Raw genomic sequence first — 25,601 nt, 5'->3', positions numbered from 1 at the left:
CCAGGAAGTTTCTCATATCTGTGTTCCTTTCTTATTCTTCCTATGAAATACAAGCTGAATCAGTATGGATAGCTTTTAAAATAAAATTTCCTACTCATTTTACATACTTTACTGAAATTGTAATCCTCATAAAAATCTGTGAGGGTGGATGTTTTTATATCCAGAGATAAAGGAAATTAAAAGTTAAGAGGCTTGCCCTCCCAAGCTGGTAAATGTTAGGTATAGAACTTGACCTTTTCCTCTTGATTCCAGTGATTATATTGGTACCTTCAGGCAAGGGGGTCTTCAGCTAACTATAGAAATCCCAGCTGCGAGACCCCTGAGGTCTTTAGAGGCTATAAGCAGTGTTGTATTAGACCTGGTTCATAATCGTAGATTCGAGACACAGAGAAGTTTCTGAAAACACCTTTTTTAGTCATATATTTTCAGAAGGCCTTTGATTTATGTAACCTATTAGCATACACTTGTTATTCCAGCAAGAGTTAATACATTATTCAAAGGGATTCCAGTGGTTTAGGCTTCTCCCTCCATTTGTCTAAGTCATTCATTCTGAAATGACTGGCTAGAATTAGAAAGTCTTTACCTACAGAAGGACGGCTCAACTGGCCTTGGAACACTAGTTATAAGTGCGTAACCCTGCTTTTTGTGAACTTTGCTCAGAAGCTGTTAGCAGTCTATTATAAAGATATTTTTTATGTAGGTTAGATAATTAACCTCCAAGACCTCTTAATTGATAGCTTATTAATATAGATTGACCCGCAGGGAGTTAATTCAATGGAAGTATTTTTGATTATTATTTATAATAGAATTATGAACCGATCTTGTGTGAACTTGAAGGGGTTATCCCACTTTTTATTAGTAAATCAATATCCCAGCCATCTTTTAAAAATTAACAGATTTTTTTTTTTACCTGTGGAAGACAAGTTATATTTTGTTAGATTTGCATGGTTATCATTTTGTATTTATTTCAGTATATTCAAGAGAAAAATCTATTAGTGTCAACCAATATCTATATATGGTTTTTGTTTGTTTGTTCTGGTTTTTGTGCTAGGGGTTGAACTCAGGGTCTTCTCCCATGCTAATTAAATACTTGTTCTACCACTGAACTATCACCCCAACCTGGGTGCCATTTTGATATGAGTGTTATCCTAGGCATATAGAGATGAGTAATACATACCTCTTTTCCCCTAAGAAAAAAGCTTGGATCGGAATTTTCAACCTAGGCACTATCACATTTTGGGTCCAGATGATTCTCTGTTTGGAGGGGGACTGGTAGCGAAGGCTGCCTGTGCTGGTGTTAAGCAGCATCCTGTGTTTTCACTTAGTAGATTCCAGTAGCACTACCCACCTTGGGTCAATCAACTTTCCCAAGGACCTTGAGCCTTTGCCTAGGAACAATTCAGAAAGTAGAGTGGCTGATCCATGTGAGTTAACAAGTTTCCCTAGTGGAACCACTGCAGAGCTGAACAGCATTTGCAAGACTAGTGCCAGGGCCCAGCAAGTCTTAACGGAAGATCGGCTGTGCACGTAAAGAAAGCAAGTGCATATGATATTCAGATTATTACTCCATAATAATTCCTCTTTGAGAAAACAACCGTGCATATAAAATAATTTCTAGCAAATCTGAGAAGATGCTTCTTTCCAATTGCTTCAAATTCTTCTGACTTATAATTGTATCCTATGAACAAATGCAGAAAGGAGGAAACCAGACCCACATGCTCTCTCTCATTGTTTTTTTTTCTTTTTGTGATCACAGCTGTGCACTTCTCTCACTTTATTTGAACAAATTTGTTTTTTTTTTTTTTTGCACTTATGTAAATACTCCCTGGTTTAGAGTTCTTGGTAGAACCTAACATTTCCAACCCACTGTAATACCTCTCTTATCCACGGGCAGGACATAGATTGCTGTTGCATGACATTTCTATATTTTGAGGCTTATTCCTCTGTAGACATGTCAGAAACATCCCTCGGGGTCAGGAGTGTGTTAGCGATTCCGGATGATCATCTGCATGCTGAGAGTCCAGATAATTCTTTCTCCGGGTCACTCAGGCATCCCTGCTCAGGTCTGTTAACATCTGCTAGTTTTGAAAATGAAAATAATTTCTCATCACTCAGGGCGGTGAAATGTCGATGAATTGCTCTGCCAGATTGACTCCAGGAACTGCCCACAGCAGAGGCAGAATAGTGTTTGCTCATAAAGTGGGAAGCCGTGCCTTGTGTGGGGAACTATCTCCCCTTTCCTCCCTTCTCCCACCCCCAGTGGGACAAACTCACATTCTCTGTCATGATACACTCTGATGCCTGGGGATGGGAGCCACAAAGGCACTGCAGACACCTCCATCACTACAAGCCTTAGAATCTTCTCCTTCTGCCTGCCTGTGCTTTGCTTCTGGAGCTTACCCTCATTCTGTGGTTGCAGCTGGGGACACCTCCCCCTTTCTATGCACCCCAGGCCATCATTGTCATCTTCTTCTTCCTCTTCTTCCTTCTGGATTTCTTTTATATCTTTGCTTTATTTAGTTATTTTTATGTGGTGCCCAGGATTGAACCCAGCCTCGCATGTGCTAGGCAAGTGCTCTACCACTGAGCCCCAACCCCAACTCCCCAGGCCATCTCCTTTAGGCATGATGGGCACTGTGCTTAGAGCCCACAACACCTGCAGGGACTCACAAAAGTATTTCTTTTCTTTTTTTTTTTTTTTTTTTTTTTTTGACAAAGTCTTGCTGGTTTGCCCAGGCTGACCTTGAACTTGTGGGCTCAAGGATCCTCCTGCCTCAGCATCCTGAGCAGCACGATCTTACAGGTACATGACATTGGGCCCTATAAAAATGTTTTAATTCTTTTTAAATCTGAAGAAAAAAATGATGAATATAATGCTAATTACAAGTATACAATAATGAACAAATTCAAGCTGGATTAGTTATCCTTTAGTCCTATAGAACATAATTTTTCGTGTATTTTTTTTTTTTTTTTTACTTTAGAGAAGAAGGGGCCTACCCATTGTCTTCATATAGCTATTGGGATCTTCTTTTCCTTTCTTTGGAACAGGGCAGTAGCTTCCTGTGTGTTCTGACATTTGTTACAGATTCAGGATGTTTCAGGCCTCCTCTCTCCACACTCACTTGTGTGTGTTATCTGCTGTAGACCTTGCTCTGCCTGCTCCGTGAAAACTCCATCCTCCTCCTTTCCAAGTCAAACCAGTCACTCCTCCTGTGAGCTCTTTGACACACCATTGCAATCCCCCTGTTTTATTACTTCAACACCTTTGATTAGCAAGTTGGGCCTCATTTGTGCCCCCCTGTTGTACTGTATGTCAAGGACTTTTGAGGCACCCCACGTCCTGTCCAGGAATATGTTCAGTGCCTGGGAAATGTCCATGTGAATCCAAGGCATGGAGCCTTGGATTAGTGAACTCCAACTCTGTTAATGAAACAGCTCTGAAACCTGGTCTGAAGTGGGATGGACAAGCGCTTCACCATCAGCCTGCACTGTTTGGCTTCTCTGTCAACAATTAGTTTCTGTCTCCTCCTCATATTTTTGGTGTGTTTTGTTCACTAACCTTTCACCTTAGGTGTTGGGTTTCACTGGAATCTCTGAGAATCACTTCTGAGCTGCTAAAGACTTTCAGCTACTGGAATTTTTAAAAAAAGAGTTGATGGGGTGCTTTATTTAGGAAGTCTCACTCCCCACACTGTTTGTGCAAATTTTGGAGTCTCCTGAGATAATCTTATTTTTTTTTAAATACTGCCTGAATTGAAAAATGATGCTGCTTTCAGGAATGTGCTATCAGAGAATCAGGAAATTAATGTGAGCTGCCTTGCTTTTTGAATATTCTGGGAGGAGACTGAGGTCAAGAACAAGTGGAGCTGTAACTGGTACATAAGAGTTGGGTGCAGTGTTTTCTTTTCCCTACCTTAGGAAATTGCTCTCCTGTTGCTGCAATAAAAAAAAAAAAAAAAAAAAAAGAAAAAGAAACACCTCACAGGTATCTAAGTTGGAAAATAGTTGGAATTTATTTCCTATTGTTCCCTGCCTTTGTCAATAATTACATTTTGGGCATTCTACTTTATTACTGTTATTATTTTTGATGACAGTCATTATTTTAATTCTTTCTAAAAATATCCATGGTGGCTGTGAGAGAGACAGGCATGTGGTATAAAGCGAGGAAGATGCCATAGACAACTAAAACTTATCTTGTTCACCTTTACATAAAAAAAGACTAAGAATTCTTGCTGTGTGCACTTGAAATGTGTAGATATTGTCTTCTAACAGATAAAATTTAGATGAACACTTCCAGGCAGTAACATCAATTGCATCCTCATGCCTTATTATTGTCACTTTCAAATTGCCTTCATGAAGATCAAATCCGAGTCCCCAAATAGCCAGTTGAATTGTGTCCTCACCAATAAAGGAGACTCAGATGCTGTGCCACTGAGATGAACATTAAAATTAAATCTTAGAGTAAGACACCGATAAAGTTTTATTTATTTAATTGTTTGAATTCTGGTCTTCTTTTTGCAGCTTTTTATTTATTTATTTTTAATGTAGCCAAGAACTAGAAATAAGTCTTCACTCTACCTCCCTTTCAGAATTACTTTTCTTAATCTTTTAGTTCCCCATAGACTACTCTAATAGGAATGGCTATTTCAAAAATTCTGATCATTAGGCTGAGGGCTCTTGAAAGGAAAGGCTTCTTTGATAGTGCCTTGGCATGAGTTATTTAAGAAGGATAATCTACCTGTGCCTATCAAGCACCGAGCCTGAAACTTGAACCTTGAGTATTTGATGTTACAACCTTGGAGGGGAAGGAATAAACTTGGCTTAGCTAAAAGTGATAAGCTAGCAGAGCACAATTTGAACAGGGGCAAGAATGCTTTTTGAAAGTTATCATAGATTTTTCACACCAACTTAATATTCTCTCTGAATATCTATTATGTTTTCAAAGTGGTTTTCTCCTGCAGAGTAAGAAAAACACAATAGTATGAGAGTTAAAACAGTAAAGCAGATAAGCAAATATTATGAAACTTTGAAAGAAAATAAACCAAAGGACATAAAGTAAATATTCTTTCTCCTTATCAAAAATAAAATACTTCACGTTTCCTTCCTGAAATATTTCTGCAACTGTGCTAAAAATAGAAAGGTAAAGTTTAAGACAATAAATTCCGTGCCCTTCATTTGACAATATTTGGATTCCTATATAATGTACTTACTTATCATCCCTCTTATTCTTACTACAGGTAGCCTTAGTATCTTTAACATAAATATGTATGAGTGAGCTTTGGTTGTGTGTGTATAAGGAGATGAGAACAGAATTAAATAACAAATGTCTGAACTTCTAAGTCTTGGGGGATAAATTATTTCATTTCTCTCTTTCCACTCACCTGATCTCTTAGAATATGACTTGCTTTAAAGAACTTTTAGAAATCTGTATTTATTTAAAAAAACAAACTTATAAAGTTGGACCTTCTCATTCTTTCAGTCGTGGTGTTTCTCATACTGCTAATAGAAAACAACATATCAATGCCATTTTATGAAGTCACAAGTTCATAGGTGCATACTGAAATGTACCAGTGACTTAGATTTGACACTGATAACGGCATACTGACTGATTGGAAAACCTCTAACAGGAAGTCGGATAGGGGCCACTTCCCAGGGAGTCCAGCATGGCTCTGAGCTAATGTGTCGGCAACCCCATTCCTTATCCCTTCAAAACTGCTCGGAGAGTTCACTGCGTGTTCAAGGACAGTGTGGAAGCTTATCTGGAAAACTAGCATTTTTGTAAAGGTCTTCAACTTAGGATTTTCATACTATTTTGGTACTAGAAATTATAAAAAGATGTAGACAGAGTGGGATGTGTGTATGAGATCGATATATGTGCTGGCTCCTCTGCATTCCGAGACTAGGAATCCCACTACCTCCCTCTTCCCATTCTAACCGCCTTTCCACCAATGATGATTTCACATGTCCTGATGCCTGAAACTTGGTAGAAGCTGAAAAGGAAAATAAGATGGGGCTGGCAAAAGATAGAGGAATATTTTTTATTCTTTGTTTCAATAGTTTGGGCATTTCTAAGACACAGATGTGTGGGCATGGCCCTGTGTGCGTGTTCTAATTAAATGATAAACCCCCCAACAATTTCCTACCTGCAGCTTTTGAAAGACTTCTTGTCCTCCTGTACCTAATACATTTTTGGAGCTCTGTTTCATCTATATTCTGCATTATAAGCAGTCAACATTGCACAGAGTAAATGAGAAGAAAGAAATAAAGGGGAAATACAAGAACTAAGTAATTTTTGAATTTATGCTCACTTTTACCTGAAGCATATAAACATAAGCCATAAACTCTGGAAAATGCTGTTGTGCTATAAAATGCTCTTGATAACGTAAAAGTCCATTTTAGCACTGCATCATTTAAATAATGATGAATTTGATATTGCATAAAAGGTTAGAACTAGAGCATCTGCCAGGTGATAACTGAGATATCACAAATATCATGGCCACACCCTTAATTTCCAGGCAAGAGGAACAACTACAGGAAAAATCAAAGCAATTTAGGTTATAAATTATGTGGGATAGCTGGTTGTGGTAGTACATCCCTTAATCCCAGCGATTCGGGAGGCTGAAGCAGGAGGATTGCAAATTCAGGACCAGCCTCAGCAACTTGGCAAGGCCCTAAGCAATTTAGGGAGACCCTTTCTCATAACAAAAAAATACATCCAAAGGACCTGGGATGTTGCTCAGTGGTTAAGTACCTATGGGTTCAATCTCTGGTACCAAAAAACGAAAGAAAAAGAAAAATTATATGGGATAGTCTATTCCAAGGTAATATCATAAATTGTTCCTGGAGTTGATAACTGTTCTGCACACATGGTGAAACTAAGTCTATGTGCTAAGAACAGGTGATACTGAGGCTGTGGCTTTGGGGTTTGTTAGGTGCTAACTCTGCAACATAGTGAAATCTGGCATGACAGCAGTACAGGTATCATCATTTAGTCAGTCTGCTTGATCCAACATTCCAGAACCCCATTCTCCCTCCGCCCTTCACTCTGTATGCATACCTACATCCCAGAGAATATGGGCTAGAGCTATGTGTGGCTGTGCTGCACCGATTTCAACACACATTGTTGGGTGGCCAGTGATCATTAATCATTACTGTGTTGTTGCATGAGTATTTGTGATGAAATCTGCATTTCCCTTGTTGGGAGAAGTATAATTAGATCAACATTTTATATTCTTGCAGCAATGTGTAAAATGTGAGCAATAGCATGAACTATTTAGTAATGTTAAATTGTTTTTACATTTTAAATATTTCATTTTAAAAGTATATTGAGGGAACCAAAATGCATGTATTGTGCATTTAAATAAACTGTTGGGCTGAGGACATAGCTCAGTGGTAGAATGTGTACCTTAGTAGGTATGAGGCCCCAGATTTGACCCCCCGCACTACCCACCCCCACCCCGCGCGTGTGTGCACGCGCGTGCGCGCACACACACATTAAATTGTTATTTACAGAGGTCTAAAATAAAAAAAGAAAAATTAAGACAACCACAAAATCAGTCAAATCAAAAGATTGCATCATTGATTGACATCTCCCTAAGAGCTTCAGTGCATGTGTTTGGAACAATGTTCTGTTTGCCTTTATTCAGATTCTTCATTTCCAGATCTTGAATGAGAATCAAGATAGCATGACTCATGCTATATGTAGCTTATCTATCTCATTTAACACATTAAATGTCAAATATTTATGAAGTTTCTGGCTATAAATGTACTATTACTCTATGCCAGGTGAAACAATTGAAAACTCACTTTCTGAGAGGTTATACCAAAAGGTTGAGAGGAAGTGGTACGTATTCAGTATTAATAAAGAACAAATGTTGTTAGGAACATGATTTATTATTGTGCTGTGTATTTTGTATTGATTTATTTCTGGCATGTTTAAGATAGCATCGTCCAATGGAAAGACAGTGTAAGTCATTCACATAGTTTAAAACTTTCTAGTAGCCACATTTCAAAAAGTAATTTGGAATAATTTTAGTAATATATTTAACTCAATTATTTTAGCATGTAATTGATATAAAATTATTAATGTTTTTTATATTATAGTTTTCACATTAAGTTTTTGAAATCTGGCAGGCATTTTACTTGAAAACACATCTCCACTGGGACACTAAATTTTTATTTAAGAAATTTGTCTTTTAGGTTCATAAAATTTAGTTTAAATGTAAACTCAGTGAGACAAGTTTTAAACATGCTTGTAGTGGTTTTAAGTTCAATATTACATTAATTACAAAGAAATAACAGGAAAAAGCATTCCCTCAAAATCAATAAGCACATTCCAAGTGCCCAGGGCACCACGGGTGTCTAGTGCTTATCCTGTTAGTATGTTTTAAGGGAGCAGAGTTTTTAAGAACACTGCAACAGAAGGAAGCAAAGGTGCTTTGGGGGTAGAGGGTAGTAAGCCTCACAGACCAACAATAGAAAAGATAGCCAAAGCAAATCTGCAGGTAAGAAAATCTACTGAACACCAGTTGTTCAAAAGAAATCGAGGTGCCGGTGGTTCATGGCAGTCTATGGACTTAAGATCATGAGGCCTTTGTTTTGCAAGCTGTGTAGGGCAGAAATCCAGGTTTCCAGGGGCCAAGTGTCCAGCTGTGAGGGTTTCACACAGATTTTATTTGAGCACAAGAATCTACTGCTTAAAAACTTTGGGAAAATGTTAACCTTGCTACGCTATTTAATCTTCTTTGAAAAATCTGTGGATGGTTATCCATCTGTTTTTAAGTGGCTCATTGATGAGGTGTGCACCATCTCAAAATGTTCCTTTCCAACCCCCAAATCCTTCTCCATCACTGATGTATTGTGCTTCCTTGTGATTTTCAGTCTGTGCTTCTTTGTGATTATCCTTCAGCTGTTGTCTTTCACCCTCATTTTTTTTTTCTTCAGGTGAGTTTTTCTTTTTTATTTCCTTCTTCTGGGTCACTGTATTAGTCAGTTTTCTACTCTGGGACAAAATGCCTGAGAGAATTCCAAGGATAAAAAGGTTTTGGTTTATGGCTTCAGAGGTTTCAGTCCAGGGTCACTTGGCCCTGTTGCTTTGAGCCTATGGCTGCACATATCACAGGGAAGGGTGTGGCAGTAGAAGCCCTTCTACCATATGGTAACCAGGAAGCAAAGAGAGGGATAGGGATGGAAGGGGACCAAGATCTCAATATCTGCTTCAAGAACCCATCCCTAATGACCTAACTTCCTTCCACTACACCCTTGTTCCTAAAAGTCCCACCACCTCCCTGAGCCTTCGTGGGACACTTCAGATCCAAACCATAGCAGTAACTTTCTTGAACGTTGCAGTGTTAATCTGAAAGTATGAGGACAGCCTCGCTGATGTGGTTTGGCAGCAGGATTTCCCATGATCCTCTGGGACTCTGTATTTGAGATGCATCAGCTGTTTTCTCATCTTTGACTCTTAAAACCATGCTTTTTCCTCCCTGTAGTATTTCAAGAAACTATTTGAAGCAGAATAGTGGATCTGGTATATATTTAAAAAAATAAATGTGAGAAAGTTTCTGCCTTCTGAAATAAGGTTGAAACCTTGATTGTATCACTTAGTCTAGTTATTTCTCCCCAATACATGCCTGAATTAGTTTCTCTTGCCACAGTAATACTACAAAGTCACAACCCACCCCCAAACTGAGTAGCCTAAAACAAGAATCATTTATCATAGTCCCTAAGCCTTCAGGTCATCTGATCTTGACCAGACTTGAGAGGAAACAGTGGAACTTCAGAAATTGAACAAATATAGATCTCTTGTATCTAAAGTGATGAGGAATAAGAAATTTTGATTCTTTTGTGTTATAATATGGCTGATTGCAAATCTGTCCTTGCTCTCCAAATTAGAAGTTATACTGGAAAATCACTCATTTGTTACTATCACTATTTTTCACAGTAAATGCGATTCAAACCAGTATCTCTGAGAAGCCGAGTTTTCAACTTCTCCAGCTTATGCTCATCATTTGGGGTCACAGCCTTAGTCAGGCTCCTATTAATCCTATTACTTTAGTGTAATAGCTCTACAGTGAGGTTTTAACAAAGCACCTGCATTTGAGATTACAGGTGGCAGTGAAATAGGTATATGTACAAATATATACACAGGTAGGTGTGTAACCATGTTCAACAATTAGAAAGATTAAATAAAATAACTGATGATCATGCAATGGCATTTGAAATATTGGGACATTTATAACTTTAGTTTTCTGATTCAGTTGGCTATATTTGATTTAAGGAAAGAATTCATTTATGGGAAAGCTATGTATTTACATTTCAGGTGGGGATTAAAGAGGAAGCTAAGGTTACCAGATATGAACATCTTGTGATTTAAATTTAAGAAATACACATCCAGCTGGGTGCATTGTCATTTAGCCTCCCAGCTACGTGGAAGGCTGAGGCAGGAGGATTAAAAGTTTGAGGACAGCCAGAGCAACTTATCAAGGTCCTGTTTCAAAATAAAAAGGGCTGGTGATGCAGCTTAGTAAACTGCCCCTGGGTTCCATTCCCAGAAGGGGGCAGGGAGCTGTGTAGACACAGGGTGGGGGATGGTAGCCGGGATGCAGATTAAACATTTAAACTGTGAATTTGCTTCCCCTTTTACTTGCACCAAAAATAAGTTTTTAGAAAACTAGTAACAGAGACCTGCAAAAGAGCACTGTTATAGGGGGGAGATTATTTGAAAAAAAAAAATATTCAAGATCGAAAAGTAAATAAGCTTAAGGCTCAGTATCAGGAATGCCAGCTAGCCTATTAAGAGGAGAGGAAGCAGGAGCTTTGGGGTCACAGCCTTAGTTAGGCTCCTAGACAAAGTTTGAGCCTTTCCGATTATCTAAGTAGATTTGGAAGGAATTTATCTTGGTTTTTATGAGAGTCAAATGAGATAAGGGGGAAGATGCTAAGTAGATGCCTTTTCTTTTTCTTTCTTTCTTTCTTTTTTTTTTTAACCTTTATTTCACTTATTTGTTCTTATGTGGCGCTGAGAATTGAACCCAGGGTCTCGCACATGCGAGGCAGGCGCTCTACCGCTGAGCCAAATTTTGATCTCAGTCCTTTTCCTATTGCAAGGTCAAGGGCCATGGTTACAACAGTATTGAGAGAGGCAAAATAATAGGAAGATCTCAGTAGTTTTTGGTGACTGTGTGAAACTGTCACTAAAATTCTAAAAATAGAATCAGAAACTATTTCTACATAAAAATGACCTTGGAAAGAATTTTTCTCTTACTAATGTAACTTAACTCTTACCAATTTAAGAGCCTATTAGACACAATTATACATGGAATAGTTTCATTAGAATTACGTTCACGAGTGTGCACGCAGCTCAAATATAGAACACAAACTTTTGGGGACTAAATAGGCATTAATTGAATTATAAGCTATTTTTGAAGCTAATAATTTGGTTTTCATACATAAGGCTCCATTCTTTTAAACATCTGGTTTTATATCCATTTACATCAGTTCAAGCAGTTTTCCCATTTTTTTTCTAGGGCCTCCTAAAATGCATGATTTAAAGGTTAGTTAATAACTTTATGGGTGTTGAAAAATAAAGGTTTTTATTGATAGGCTTCTTGACTTCCTACTGGGCACCAGCAGCAAGCATGCTTTAGCAGCATTATGAGGTGGTAGGAGTTTGGGGTCAGCTTGAGAATACCTACCCTTTGAGCAGAAAGAAAAGCTTGGTATTAACAGACACTGTGAATAGCTTCGAGTGATAACTTGTTATTTGAAGCCATGTCAACAGTGCCCCCAAAAGAATGTCAAGTTTATGGGAGTGAAAAATACATAGATTAGTTCTCTGAAAAGAATTTTGTCTCTCTCCACTCACTTTTGTGATAAATGATTTTTAGGCTGAAGCTCAAACTCTGACATAATTGTGCAGCAAACAGTGGTGGAGTGGTGTGAGTCAATGTGGTGGCTGTCCACGTGGGTAAATCGAAGCCCTGTACCACTTGAGCAGTCACATTTCGTTTTTTCTGCATGCTTTGATTAGCTTCTCTATTTTTCTCACCACAAATACATATACGCACACCCAAGGGTAAAGCCAAGGAAGATTGCAGTTTTCTGTTTTGAGAGTCATTCTGGTCACATCAACAGCAACATTGACAGAGTGGGTCCCCTGCTCTACCTCTGAAACTGTAACCTTGGACAAATCCTTTCCTGAGCCTTTTCTTTGTTACAATTGGCATGAATGATTGTTTACAGATTTCACCCCTTTGATTCTAATTTTCAGTTCTTTGTGACTGATAAAATGAACAATTGTAGAGGTTCTCTGTTAAAGGTAATTTTGGGGGTGCATTTAAAGGTAACACCAATAATCTTTTCCTTTGGAGGATGAAATTTTGCTTTTGATGTGTATTCCTTGAAAGGAGTGCACTCTCAAATTTTCTAGATTCTGATTGTAGAGACCAGCTCTTTCTTTATGTTTGAAAAGTAGACTATTGAAATGTTTTCACATAGAATTTAAAAGCAATATGGAGTATAAAATTTTGTGGGGTATAACTGAACCATGCTTAGGTTATAGGAAGACTGTATTTATGTGAGGAAACCAGAGATGGAATAGAAATAGAATCACTGTCCTGTGCTTTAAAAAAAAAAAAAAAAAAAGATTATGTAAAGATCCCACCCAAAGGAAAAAAGCACCAAACATTACTCTGTACGAGACCAGCTATTCAGACCAATGAGAGTCTGTTCAGATGCAGAAACAGATGGTTTTCATTACCCCAAAATCCTTAAAATTACATAAATCCACAGATGTAGCTAAGCTATGGATCTGTGCCCCCTCCTTGCCAAACAGGACTTTACAGCCAGGGAAACAGAGGGCTCCTTGTTCATTTCTCCCTTGTAGTTGGGAATGTGGGAAGAAATGCTGCCAAGCCTGCTCCGTAAGGAATTTTGATCTTCTTGATGATAATAAAGAGAGAAACTTTTTGGAGAAAAACGAACACCCGGTTTGAAAGGCAGTAGGAAAGCTTGTTCAAGAAGCTAGCTTTGCACTTAATTGTCAATTGCAGCAATTGTAGGTGTAAATTTCCAAGTTCACCTCTGCAGATTGGTCCAGATTAGGACTCTCTTTTTATACTTATGTATAGCCTATTTAAAGCCCTTTTTGAGCTACGTTGCTTTGTAGAAAATCCATGTTGTGACTTGAAAATATTTTTTCCTAGTAGCAAAGGATCGTTCCGAACAGATTCATTTTTAAATGTAATGTTTACATCTCTGCAATTCAAAGCATTCTGTAAACAGCCTCTTGCTTTTGAGACCACGTCTGAACACTTCATTGTTGTAGCCAATGATTTCGTTCATTGTCACTGAACAGTTTTCCCATGGGAAAGTAACTCGAGTTTTATGATCTCAGTGGAAAGTCATACAAGTGACAAGAATTACCTTCATATTCAGTCTTCCAGAAATGCACAGACTGTGAATGACCAGTTACATTCCAGGATTCTAATCTCTTAGGTGTTGTCTTAGATTTCCGTGAAGTCACCTTAAATTGCCTTAGATGGCCGGATATAGTCGTTATTTAAGTGGTTGTATTTTTTTTTTCTACTAAGATGTTTGTATTTCTTTTTTATTAAGAGGAATATTTTAGAAAGTGACTTTGAGCATGCATTTTACTGACAGAAATCATTCTAGGGGCTGGAGATGTGGCTCAAGCGGTAGCGCACTCGCCTGGCATGCGTGCGGCCCGGGTTCGATCCTCAGCACCACATACAAACAAAGATGTTGTGTCTGCCGATACTAAAAAATAAATATTAAAAAACTTCTCTCTCTCTCTCTCTCTCTCTCTCTCTCTCTCTCTCTCTCTTTAAAAAAAAAATGTTAAAAAAAAAAAAGAAAAAGAAATCATTCTAGGACCCAAAGTCAGTGCCATGACTGTCCATATAGTCATGGACAGTCATTTACACCATTTCTTTGGGGCTTTGTCTAGGAAAAGGGGTTTGAGTAAACAAGTTAGGCCCTCATATGGATGGATGGAGGCAAAGTGTTCTTTCCTGTGGAGCCACATTGCCTAGTGAGGGTGCTTTTCATCTGACTAAATGCTGGAAATAGGGCTGCTTCTAGTATTTGATTGTTGAGTGGGTTATTTGATGCAAGTGAGGAGGCTGTGGATTGGATCATGTGTGTTGCATTAATTAACTAAGCCAGGTAAATGTAACTTAAAATGTGGGACTCTTTGCAGGGGGGCTTCAGTAAGAATTGAAGCTCTTCTGGTTCAATTTATATCTCCAAGTTAATTGCTTTGATTTTCATGTGCACAGCTGGTATTGGCTTGTAAAGAATTTTGCCTGAAAAATGTGTTTTTTGTAACTTAAGTATTTACTTTTGAAGGGCTTTTTGGAATGTCAAGTGTAACAAGATGTGTATATACAACCAATTTCCGTAATTTCTAGTTCAGTAATTTTCTGTAATTATTGAGGAATCAAAGTTTAGACGGCCTCCACTTTATGGAACTAGGGCATGTTAATTGTTACGATTCTCCATAGTTATTCTTAAAGTTAATATTAAATCTCATCTGGTGGAAAGCTCAAAAGGAACTGAAGCATATATTTTCTAGTCTAAACTAACACTGTTAAAAAAAAAGGAGATTATTAGATAATTACAGGGCCATCGCTAACTTATTTGAAAAGATATGAAAAGATTACCACCACTACGTAGTCAGTGTAGACATATATGGAAACAGATGGCAGGAAAGAAACTTTGAAGTCAAGAAGAAGGAAGGACAACAAATGGAAGAATGGAGAACTTAAAGGGAAGAAATCAAGGTGAAAAAACGAAGTGGCATTTACTTGGTAGGTTTGTCAAGTAAACACTTGTCCCATTTTGGCAAGGAACTTCCCTGATGTTAGCACCCTAAATCTCTTATGTTGGAAATGCTTCAGTCTTGGGAGAACTGAGGTGATTGGTCTTCTGATTGTCAGGGCAAGGACTTTGCCTCATTTGCTGCTTTGTCCCCAAAACTACATCACTGCCTGGTGGTATTATATGGTAGTTGCCTCTTGCAGCTAGGAATTGAAAGAGTAAGACCAGCAAGGCTTTTTAAAGTATGAAAAAGAGAATCAAAAGCCCCAACTTTAGGAGTGTATTATGCAGTTGGAATTGGAGGATAATGAATTTGTAAATAAGAAAAATAAGACCCAGGATAATTCATTCTGATAAAAGCCAAGGGAAAAGATTGCCGAGGAAGAGTTCATGTGTGGCAAAGATGATGAAAAGGGACAGGCATTAAAGAGAAGCCTATTTGGCTCTTAGCTAGAAGTCATGTGGACTTTGATCATCGGGGGCCTGGTTACCACAAGGAGAGAAATTGTCAAGTAAATGTCCCTTGAAAGAAGGAAATGGAATCCAGGGCATTTGTATTGACCAGGAGGTAGAACACCTGTCTTAGATGCTACACAGTGAACAAGTACAGACATGATGGGATTCATTTTAAAAAGTATTTACCAAATGTGGTAAAGGCTCCTTAGTCTGTCTTCAGTTAGGGATAACATGTTGCTAAGACTGGAAATCTTTGGGACATTAATGTGTTTGAAGGTGGAACCGAATGAAATAGCATGGGAAATACAGTGGGAATTCCTTATGTGGAGTGTAAATTCCTTGAGGGAGAATCTATCCTTCCTTAGCATTTTGTGCGGGGCATTCACAGACAGGTGTCCTATTCTGTTTGACTTTAACTTTCTTGTGATGTTATTATCTGTACTACTTATTTCAATAAATTATTGGCAACATTTGTATTCTGATTTTTAAGATCAAGGCACCGAATTTCCTTTCAATCCCTCCAAAGAGCTGTGAAGTTTAAATTTATAGAGAGCATTATGCATAGGCTGCTGCTTTGTGTCAAATGGAGAGTCAGATTCTTCATTTCATGGAAATTGGAGGTGTCAAGGGCTCAGGTGGAGGAGTCCCAGCCCTTCTGCAGACTATCTGACATTGTAGCCTTAGCTCATGTTTGACATGAATGACCTCAACATCAGGCAACATAGAGGCAAAAGGTTTGTGAAATACAGAAAAAGTTGCCTGAAATCATGGTTGTCAAGATTTTGTCAGCAGCTCTCACACCTATGACTAGGTTGGGTGCAAGTTGTGTTTGTTTTTCGGTTTTAAAAATACATAAATCCCTCCGTTGTGGTTGGACAAAATATATATGAAGATGATTTGAATGAGCAGATGCTGGATCTGTTTTACATTTCTGTGGTAAAACATGTCAGGAAACTCCATTTCTTAAACTGAAATATCTCAATACAGTTACAGTGCTTATTTTTCTTCTGTGGATGATTTTTAGAAACAATTCAAGTTATCATGGAGCCACCCCAGGACCTAACTGCATGAATGATTGGAAGTCAATTCTTCCTGGCCTGGGTGTCTCACATTCCCTCAGCAGCTGGATATAACATTAGACTCAATGTGTCTTCCCATTCCTTGGTTTTGGGTAACTCCCCCCTCCTCTGGATTTTTTCATTTCTTGCAGACAGAGTGATAAGTCAGAGAATATTCTGGGGAAATCTAGATGGAATGGCCAACGTATTCACTTATGTATGTGGATGGTGAATTCTACAGTGTATTTTTCTGTCCAAAAGTCAAAAAGCAGTCACTTGCTAACTAATAACCCCTTGCTCTCAGGCTGGGAGGTGGCACTCAGTGTGACGACCAGGCCTGGTCATCAGGCAGGGACTGGCATTGTACTTTATGTGCGTCAGCTGGTGATTATTATGAGAAATGGTTTCCTCTACAGCAATTTTATTTATGTTAGAAAATCATGTTAATTGTCCTAACCTTTCAGCAGTTGCAAAATCTTCTATGGGGAAAAAAATGTGTAAAAATTTCAATGAATAAATTCCTTTCAGCATTGTTCATTTCTTCCTCTCTTTTGGATTGAAAGAAAGCACTATGTTATAGATGGTTGGAAATGTGCATCACGTCTAAATAATACTTCACCCAAGAATACCAAACGCAGGGCTACAGCAAGGTGGTGGGCAGGGGTGGGGGAGTGATGAAAGTTTTGGATATTGTTGCTCAGTTCCTTGTTCCTCTCCCAATGTCTACCTTGGAGCTATGGATTCTATAACTAACCGAAACTTATTTTTTAGGTGCCCACTGATGGCAATGCTGGCCTCCTGGCAGAACCTCAGATCGCCATGTTCTGTGGCAAGCTGAACATGCACATGAACGTGCAAAATGGGAAGTGGGAGTCAGATCCATCGGGGACCAAAACTTGCATCGGTACCAAGGAGGGCATCCTGCAGTACTGCCAAGAAGTAAGTCCTCCCTGGTCACCACTGGTGCTTGTTGGAGACATGCATTCATTAAAAAAAAAAATGAACATGTTTTATATTTGTATTTTCTTATAGTAAAGGTCTTGGTTTCTCATGACTGATCATACCATGGATTTATTTATATACTTTATGCTACAATTTATATATGTGATTTTTCAAATTATGATGTCCTATTACGGCCTCCATAAATTCAGTAAAGTTGAACATATTTTAACAATTCCTTTTATCTCTAAAGTATATCCAACTGTGCCTCTCTCGTCAAGGTATTATTGTTAAAAATGCTGGAATTCATTTTTTTTTTCTCTTACGAACTTGATATATTTTGGTTCTTTTTTTTTTCTATTTTCATCAATTTCAGTTTGTTTTCCCTTCCTTATTAATTTTGCTTTTTTACAAATGTTAAGAAAAATTACACTGTTAACTCTATAGTGATACTCAGAAAACTTGCTTCTATGTTAAATATTTTTATTATTCTTGAACATTTTCACTATTCTTAATTTATCCTTCGCACAAAAGAGAAAGAAGGTTGAGTTTCCCTTCTCTGAAATGCTTTAGACCAGAAGTGTTATGGATTTTGGATTTTTTACAGAGTTTGCAACATTTGCAAAATCAAAATCTTATTTTTGGCATGACATCCTAGTGTAACATGAAATTCTTTGCTATACCTTACAGGCATAGCTTGAAGGTAATTTATACATTATTTTAAGTGAATGGGTATTGCCTAGCATTCCCAAGGCCCTGGGTTTGATCCTCCATACTGGAGGGAGGGAGGGAGGGAGGAAGGAAGGAAGGAAGGAAGGAAGGAAGGAAGGAAGGAAGGAAGGAAGGAAGGAATCAAAAAACCCCGCATAGTTAGATCAGTGTAATTGGCATATCTGTCTATTAGACATTATCATTTTTTTGTTTTGGAAATATTAAAAATCCTCTGAACTAGTTATTTTGAAATGTTCAAATAATTGTTGTTAACCAGTTTTTCTCTGGTGTTTTTTCTGTCCATCTGGCCTCATGCCCTTTATCCACCACCACCACCACCACCACCACCACCACCACCGCTCCCACCTCCCACCGCTCCCTTCCCAAGTTCTGGGAACCACTGTTCATAGAAAATTAAAAGGAAAAAAACCCAAAAGGATGGAATTCAAATGTAGCTAATGGTGTTGACCCCCTCTACCCTTTTCTGGAATGGCTGTTTTGATACTTGTGTACTATCACTTGCTGCTAGGTGTCTCCTTCAGTTTCACCAGGTGTTCTTAACACTTGTGTGTTGTCCCTACAGAAGCTACTCTTCTTGACCCTGGAACACCCTCATTTCCTGCTGCACTTAGGGATGCTGCAAATGCCTGGGTAGCGCACTTTCTGTCAGGCCACAGAGTGGCTCTTTCCAGTCCCAGATGTTGCTGGGTTGCTGTGCCCACTGTGAGGGGGCCCCCTTGGCTCTCTCCTCCTCTTGCAACGTGGGTATTTTTTCATCCTTCTCTAGGCACCACCCACAGTTGGCTGACTTAGTAAAACAAGGTCAAAATACCAGGCCTTTTGAGCCATTTTAGTGAATTTGGTCTTTTCTTCTGTAAGAACAGGAAGTCTTTGAAGCTCTTTATTGATTTTTTTTTTTTTGAAAAAGGGAGAGACTGTAAATTTGAATTTTAGATTGTCGCTGTGTCCTGTACCACACTTCATTTCCCTCCACCCACCTGCTGGAGCCTCTGTGCCGGTGCTTTCCTCATGTGGTGCCATAGCCACATGCCATTCTTGAATACTCACTATGTGGCTAGTCCAAACGGATGTGTGCTGTAAGTGTAAGATAAATATCATATTTTGAACATTTAGTATGAATAAAGATATAAAGTGTTACATTATTAGATTTTATTTAGATTTCATGAAATCTAAATAAATGAAGTGATTCATTTTGGATTTCTTGTTAAAGAGATCATAAAGATGTTCTATCAGCCAGCCTTTTATCACTGTGACAAAAACACCTGAGAAAAAACACTAGAAGAGGAAAGACTTATTTTGGCTCGTGGTTTCAGAGCTTTCAGACTGTGATCAGCTGGCTCTGTTGACTCTGGGCTCCAGGTGAGGCAGAACATCATGGCAGAAGGGTGGCAGAGGAAAACGGCTCACCTCATGGCAGCCAGAAGGCAGCAGGAGAGGGAGGAGGGGACAAGGAACAAGATACCCTTCTGGGAAGTACCACCATTGACTAGTACCTAGGCCCCAAATGCTGTCATTTCCACCATTTCCCAGTAATGCTAAAAATTATGAATCCCTCAGTGGATTAATCCACTGATGGGGTCAGAGTCCTCAAGATTCATCAGTTCTCCAAAGCCCCACCTCTGAACACTGTTGCATTGGGGACCAAGCCTTCCACACCTGAGTGTTTGGGGGACATTCCAGATCCAGACCATAAGAGATGTGAATTTATAACTATGTGTGATTAAACTTGAAATCCAAAAGAACATAGGCAGCTTGTTCACATTTCCATTGAACAGTGCTGCTCTTCCCATGCCGCCAGTGGATCTGGGCTAGAGTGTGTCTTAGATCCCAAGATCTGGCAATCGGGAGAGGGAGGTAGAACTGGAGAGTTCCTACAGACTGTGTCCCCCAGGACTTTACTGGTGTTTGGGAGACAGGATTGAATAAATACATATTTTATTAAAAAAAAATCTTTCAATGCAAGGTGCCTGTGTCAGAGAAACAATAGTTCTCTCTTTGTCCCTCCACGATTTATCTGTAGGTACCAAGAATGCAATGATGAATAGAACATAGAGCCCATTCTTTAGAGGGTGAGAAATCATTTTAGCATGTGAAAACAGCGTAGCAAAGACGAAAACAATGTCATCACCACCTAACCCTTATGAGCATCTGCTGTGCCAAGTCCCGGCATTCCTTTACCCACTGGTGACGTTTCTGGAAAGAAGCCAGGGAGAAACCCAGGCAGAGCCTTGGGGAACTGCAACATTTAAGAGGAACAAAGAGAAAGAATGTCACTAGGGGAGAATGAAAAGTGGCCAGAGAGACAGGATCAGAAGTAGGAGGTGCTACGTGCTGGAAGTCAAGCTTGGTTTACTGTGAAATGCGAAATGTTGAGAGTACAGGGCTGACGCACACTGAAGGAGTTGAAGTATGATATTTGACCAGGTAAAAATCAAGCCTCTCATGCAAAATGACCACATGGCAAAGGTTTCATCCAGTTTAATTATTAAAGAGGTAAACTCTAAGACTTTAAAACAGGTCCATTTGGACTTGGAGAAATTTATTTTCTTAACGCATTTCATTTGCCATGGCTACGAACAGGAATCATCTGGAATTTTCTGGAGTAATATCATGGAATTATTTCCATGGGACAGAAAACACTGGTATTGCCATCAGTTATCCACAGGGTTGGTACTCACAGAGTTGTTAAATAGCCTATTCAAGTTACCAATCAGTCAAAAGAAATGCCCCTGCAGAATCACATCACCCTATCTCCCAACACCCTTGGGATCTATGAGACCAAACCTGCCTTTCCTTGCTAGGATTCTTTTGCCCACATCTAAGCCTTGAATGTTGTTTTGTGACAACAAAGTTTTTCTTATTTAGTGTCAAATTAAGTGTTATCACTGACCTCTGGGATAGCACTTTCCTTGAAATAGCTGGGAGGAAGTCAAACTGACATTAGTGAATGGTGAGTACAGCTTGGGGCTCTTGAGGCAGGATTTGGAGGCAAAGAGCTTGAGGGAAAACCAAGACAAAGGAACCATCTTTTAGTTTTTTTGGTTTTTTCAGTACTGGGCATTGAACCCAGGCCTTGCCCACTAGGCAAGTGCTCTCCCACTTAGCCACATCCCCAGCCTTCTTTAAAATTCGAGACAGGATCTCACTACATTGCCCAGCCTGGCTCAAACTTGCAATCCTCCTGCTTCAGCCTCCCCAGTAGCTGGGATTTCAGGCCTGTGCCACTATGGCCTGCTGTTTTTATATTTTTAAAATGAGAAGAACTTGAACTAAAGAAAATTCAAGCAAAACTCTGGGAAAGGTGGCCATCCTTCATAAGAACTAGTCTCAGATGTCTAGTGACATTCCCGTAAGAACTAGGGAAGAACGAGATCTGATGGGTAAGTGATTGGCTGGGTTTTAGAAAGGGCAGGAACATCTCCTTTTGTGAGAAAGAGAAATGATGAAACAATAATGATGGTTAGTTATGCAGCTTTTGTTGCCCAGTGACCAAACTCACTAAGCAACTTACAGGTATGGAAAATATTTTCTCCTATTAATGGGAAAGATGCTGCAAGGATAGCTTACACAATTCAAAACAAAACAAAAACCAAAAATGCACTGAAGTTAGGTCCTCGGACACTGGAACTGAGACTTAGTGCCATCTAGGATTTGCCTAACAGGGTCTCTCTTTGTTTTCTGCTTATCCTTTCTCTTGCTGTTTGCTCACTTTCTCCTGCTGAGATGCCCCCCCTGCCCTGCCCCAGGAGACCAGGGGAGATGGCAGCCAGTGTCTGGGGGGATGCATTCTCAGCAGAAGGTATGCCAACTTCCTTCTGCCCATGTGCACTAGAGTTCCAGGGAAGGATATGGATTGGCCTTACTTTTGGCCCCACATCCACTCCTGGATCAGTCACCAAGCACATAGACTCAGCACCCAGACTATGTGGGTGTGAGGTATCTTTAATATCCAAAGTGGTGTGGGGTGAGGGACTGCTTCCTGAAAAGGGATGAAGAATGGCATGAGGCAAAATAGAACGATAGTCACAGTGCAATGCAGAGCTCAGGGATAAGAGTTTTTCAGGTCGGAGAGTAGCTGCTGGAGGAATTCATGACTTTAACTGGCTTTGCAGGGAAGTACTAGTATGGAGTGCAGAGATGTTCACGCAAAACTATTGAGCAGTGTTTGATGTACTCTATCCAATGGTGCATCTGGAAAAATCTAGAACATTCCATATTGATATTTTAGGGCCTATCTGCCACTTTCCACATTGTAGCTATTCTGGTTTTTTTTTTTTTATAATTAGAAATAATGAATAGTTTTTGTTAGTTGCATTTTTTTTGTATGTTCTGGAAATGTTTATATTTGCCTATATTTCTTTTTTATGTCCATGTTTTATTTTCAACAGTGTCGATTGATTCATTGCTTCAAATGACAGGGAAAACAGTACTCTTACGATTTTTCTATTTTCCCTTCTTACCGATTTTATAAGTTACGTTATTTTTATGTCGTCAAAAGTTATAATTGCACCATCTGTTATATTGCCATAATTACCATCATTGTAGGTTATAACTGAATGCATTGTTTGTAGCCAGTTCTTCCACCAATATATCCTAATTCTTGTGTTATTTATTTTGATTCCGCTATTGGGTGGTGTTGTTGGTGTTGTCTTTGGATGACTTTTGTCTTCATTAGTTACTTTCAGAAGTCATAGCAAAGTGTCTCGAATGGGTGTGGAGTTGCAGACTGGCAGGTCGTTTCGGTCAGGAATATAAAGATGCTTTGCTATTGGCATTGATCTTTGTGCATATTCCCCCTGTTTTCAATGAAAAAAAAAAAAGGTTGAAACCATTACTACTTATTACCATTAACAGGGCTACTCACGTAATGATATTTTCTCCGAACAGTGGAGAATATATTTTTTTCTTCATATGCTCCCTCTATCCCTCTTGTGACCAAAACACAGATGTTTTAGAGGCAGCCAGCTGAGTCAGAGAGGCAGCTGTTAGCAGTCTGTGATCTTAGGACCAAAAAACCAACTGAACCCATGACTATGACCTCATTTTGACCTTTTGCTAACCACTTTAACTCACTAGTTCAATTTGTTTTTCCCCAGGACTGCTCTAACTCCTATCTGTTGGTACTTAGCCTAGGGTAATGTATGAAATATTAATACTTTGATGGTGAATAATTATCTAGTCCACATTCTCCATAGTCTTCATTGTTCCGCTTCATTTATACTCCCTGCTTTTTGGATGTTGTGTTGTTGTTATTGTGAATGTTGTCACCTTTGCCCTTGTGATTTCTTTGGTCCTATCCTTGGTCAAGAGCAAGATTCAAGAGGGAAAGTAAAGATTGAGTCCTTTTAAATTTGAGTTCTGATTATCAGCCCTTATAAAGTTTGATTGATATGTTGAAACTTATGATTTAAATTGCATATTTGTTTTACTTATGTGTTTATCCCAAGTGCTTCAATTTCTTGGTGCCAGGGTATCTCCCCCAGTCATAGTTGTTTCCTTTCTGCCCGTTATTATTGAAATACTGTTTTCTTTTTAAATCCTTTTTGAGGTTTTTCTTTAATTTCATTATTGGGTATCTATTGAGTACGGTCAACTGACTGACTGTTTGTGTGCCCCCAAAATTCGTATGTTGAAACTAACCCCCTTTGTGATAGTATTGATGAGATTGGGAGAGTAGGGCCCTCCTCATGGTATGGGTGCCTTCCTAGGAGGAGACACCAGAGAGCCTGTTGTCTCTTCTTGCTCACACAAAGAAGAAGCCCCGTGAGGATACAGCAAGAAGGTAGAAGCAGGCACTCACCAGAACCCATCCATGCTGATATCTTGATCTCAGAGTTTTAGCTTCCAGAACTATGTCAAAATACATTTCTGTTTTTTAAATGTCCCAGTCTCTGGTATTTTGTTATAGCAGCCCAAGCTAAAACAAAGACTGTATTGAGTACTGTAGGCAAAAGCACTAGAGATCCAAGGCGCTGCTGAGGAGGAATATTTCTAGAGATCATGCCTTGCAAAACAGTCTGTGCAACACTTAGCTTGGACCTAGAGAACACTGGTCATCATTTAGTAAATGCTTCTTGTAGATGGCCTATCGGTGGCACTGGGATCATGGCTCAGGATGGATGTGGTTCTGTACCCATCTCTATACTGAGGGAGCTTCCTTCAGACTGGAACTTGTGGTTTGCCGTTACAGAGACTGTTTCTGTTCATTGATAGAATTCTAAAGTGATTTTCCTGCAAGAGTTTGGGGAATGTTGGCCCGTAGCACAGATTGACACTCAGTTTGTATTCATCCACTTTTAACACAAGTGCCATGATGGACTCCACATCAGACTTCAGATATTCAGTCACGACCTCACAGCATGACTTTAAACATTCAGATGTAACATACTAAATGATCACAAAATACGCTTCCTGAGAAAAATTTATGGAATCAGATCCCTAGGTTGTTCTTTATGAGTATTGTTTGAAGCTACTAAGTTTTACGTTAATTTGTATGAAAAACCAAATAACCACAACAGACTGTCAATTGTTATTTTTCCTCTGTGGCTCTTTGATAGGAAAAAGTCCCTTTCCTCTCTTTTGTATTAAAAGGAAAAAGTGCTGAATTGTGGAAACAGCTTGAATATAACTAGATGAATTATTCATAATTAATTTAACAGCATAAAGTGGCCACTTGCCTTAATGAATGGTTGCAGTACCCAAAGTTTGACCTAAGGAATTTCTAAATATAAATGTAAGGAATTGCTAACTATAAATAGAACAAAATGAGGATAATATCTCTCTTGAAACACACACTAAAGTTTAGGAATAAAAATTAGAATTGTTAGATATTATTATACTCTTTCTTTTCAATGAAATGAGATTTAAAAACCATCAACAACAACCATGCATTGTTCTATTTAAACCAAAGACTTCAGGATGTGAGAAGCAAGAAGTAAATGTATTTCAGTTCTGCATCTCAGGAATCTATTTCTTCTCAAAGATAATTTTGGCAGATTTAGCCAATATTTTTTGAACACCAAAAATGGGATTTTGTTACGTGGCAAGATGCCATTTGTGACTCAGAGGTGGGTGGTAAATATACAATTGAATATAATTGAAAATAGAATTCAGAAAATTGAAAAAGGTGGAATGAGGCTATAAAACAGAGGGTCTTGATTATAAACCTGGGACTTGGGTTCTGCATCTGGAGACGTGGGAGCCATGGGTGGTTTTTAGCATGAGTGTGTTTTGTCAGGACAATTCGATAGATTAGCTTGCTTCCAGGGGGAGGTTAGTTGGGAAAAGAAGGAATTCGGATCACCAAGTAGAAGTGTGAAAAGAGATGTGAAGATCATCCTTCCCACTCTCCTCTTTTCCATAGCTGAGCTCTGTGCATACCTGGAGGGGCTGTATCATTGCTCTTTGGCACCTGAGTCGTTCAGGAACAGCCGCCTGTCCAGTCTCAGATGTGCCCTCACTTTATCATGGGAACACACAGGCGAGTGTCCTAAGAGTTAGACATTGCGAATTAAGAGGTAAATTGTAAAGTCCCAGTACTGCTCTTCCTCCTCTATGGAGAGAATTAAAACACAG

General features: G+C 39.0%; 1 protein-coding gene across 6 annotated transcripts in view; it reads left to right on the top strand.

Moving 5' to 3' along the window:
• Window positions 1–25,601, top strand: part of APP (amyloid beta precursor protein) — a 248,829-nt gene that overhangs the window by 39,467 nt on the left and 183,761 nt on the right. For all 6 annotated transcript variants that reach the window (XM_081302873.1, XM_081302874.1, XM_081302872.1 and 3 more), the window contains exon 2: window positions 17,127–17,294. In XM_081302873.1, the coding sequence (XP_081158999.1) occupies window positions 17,127–17,294 (168 nt within the window). The remainder of the gene's footprint in view (window positions 1–17,126; window positions 17,295–25,601) is intronic.

This window comes from Spermophilus citellus (assembly GCF_964194105.1).
Source record: "Spermophilus citellus genome assembly, chromosome: 7".
In the NCBI taxonomy this organism is placed as follows: Eukaryota; Metazoa; Chordata; class Mammalia; order Rodentia; family Sciuridae; genus Spermophilus; species Spermophilus citellus.
Note: the sequence above shows the minus strand (reverse complement) of the source record. Positions and strands in the feature narration are given on the sequence as shown.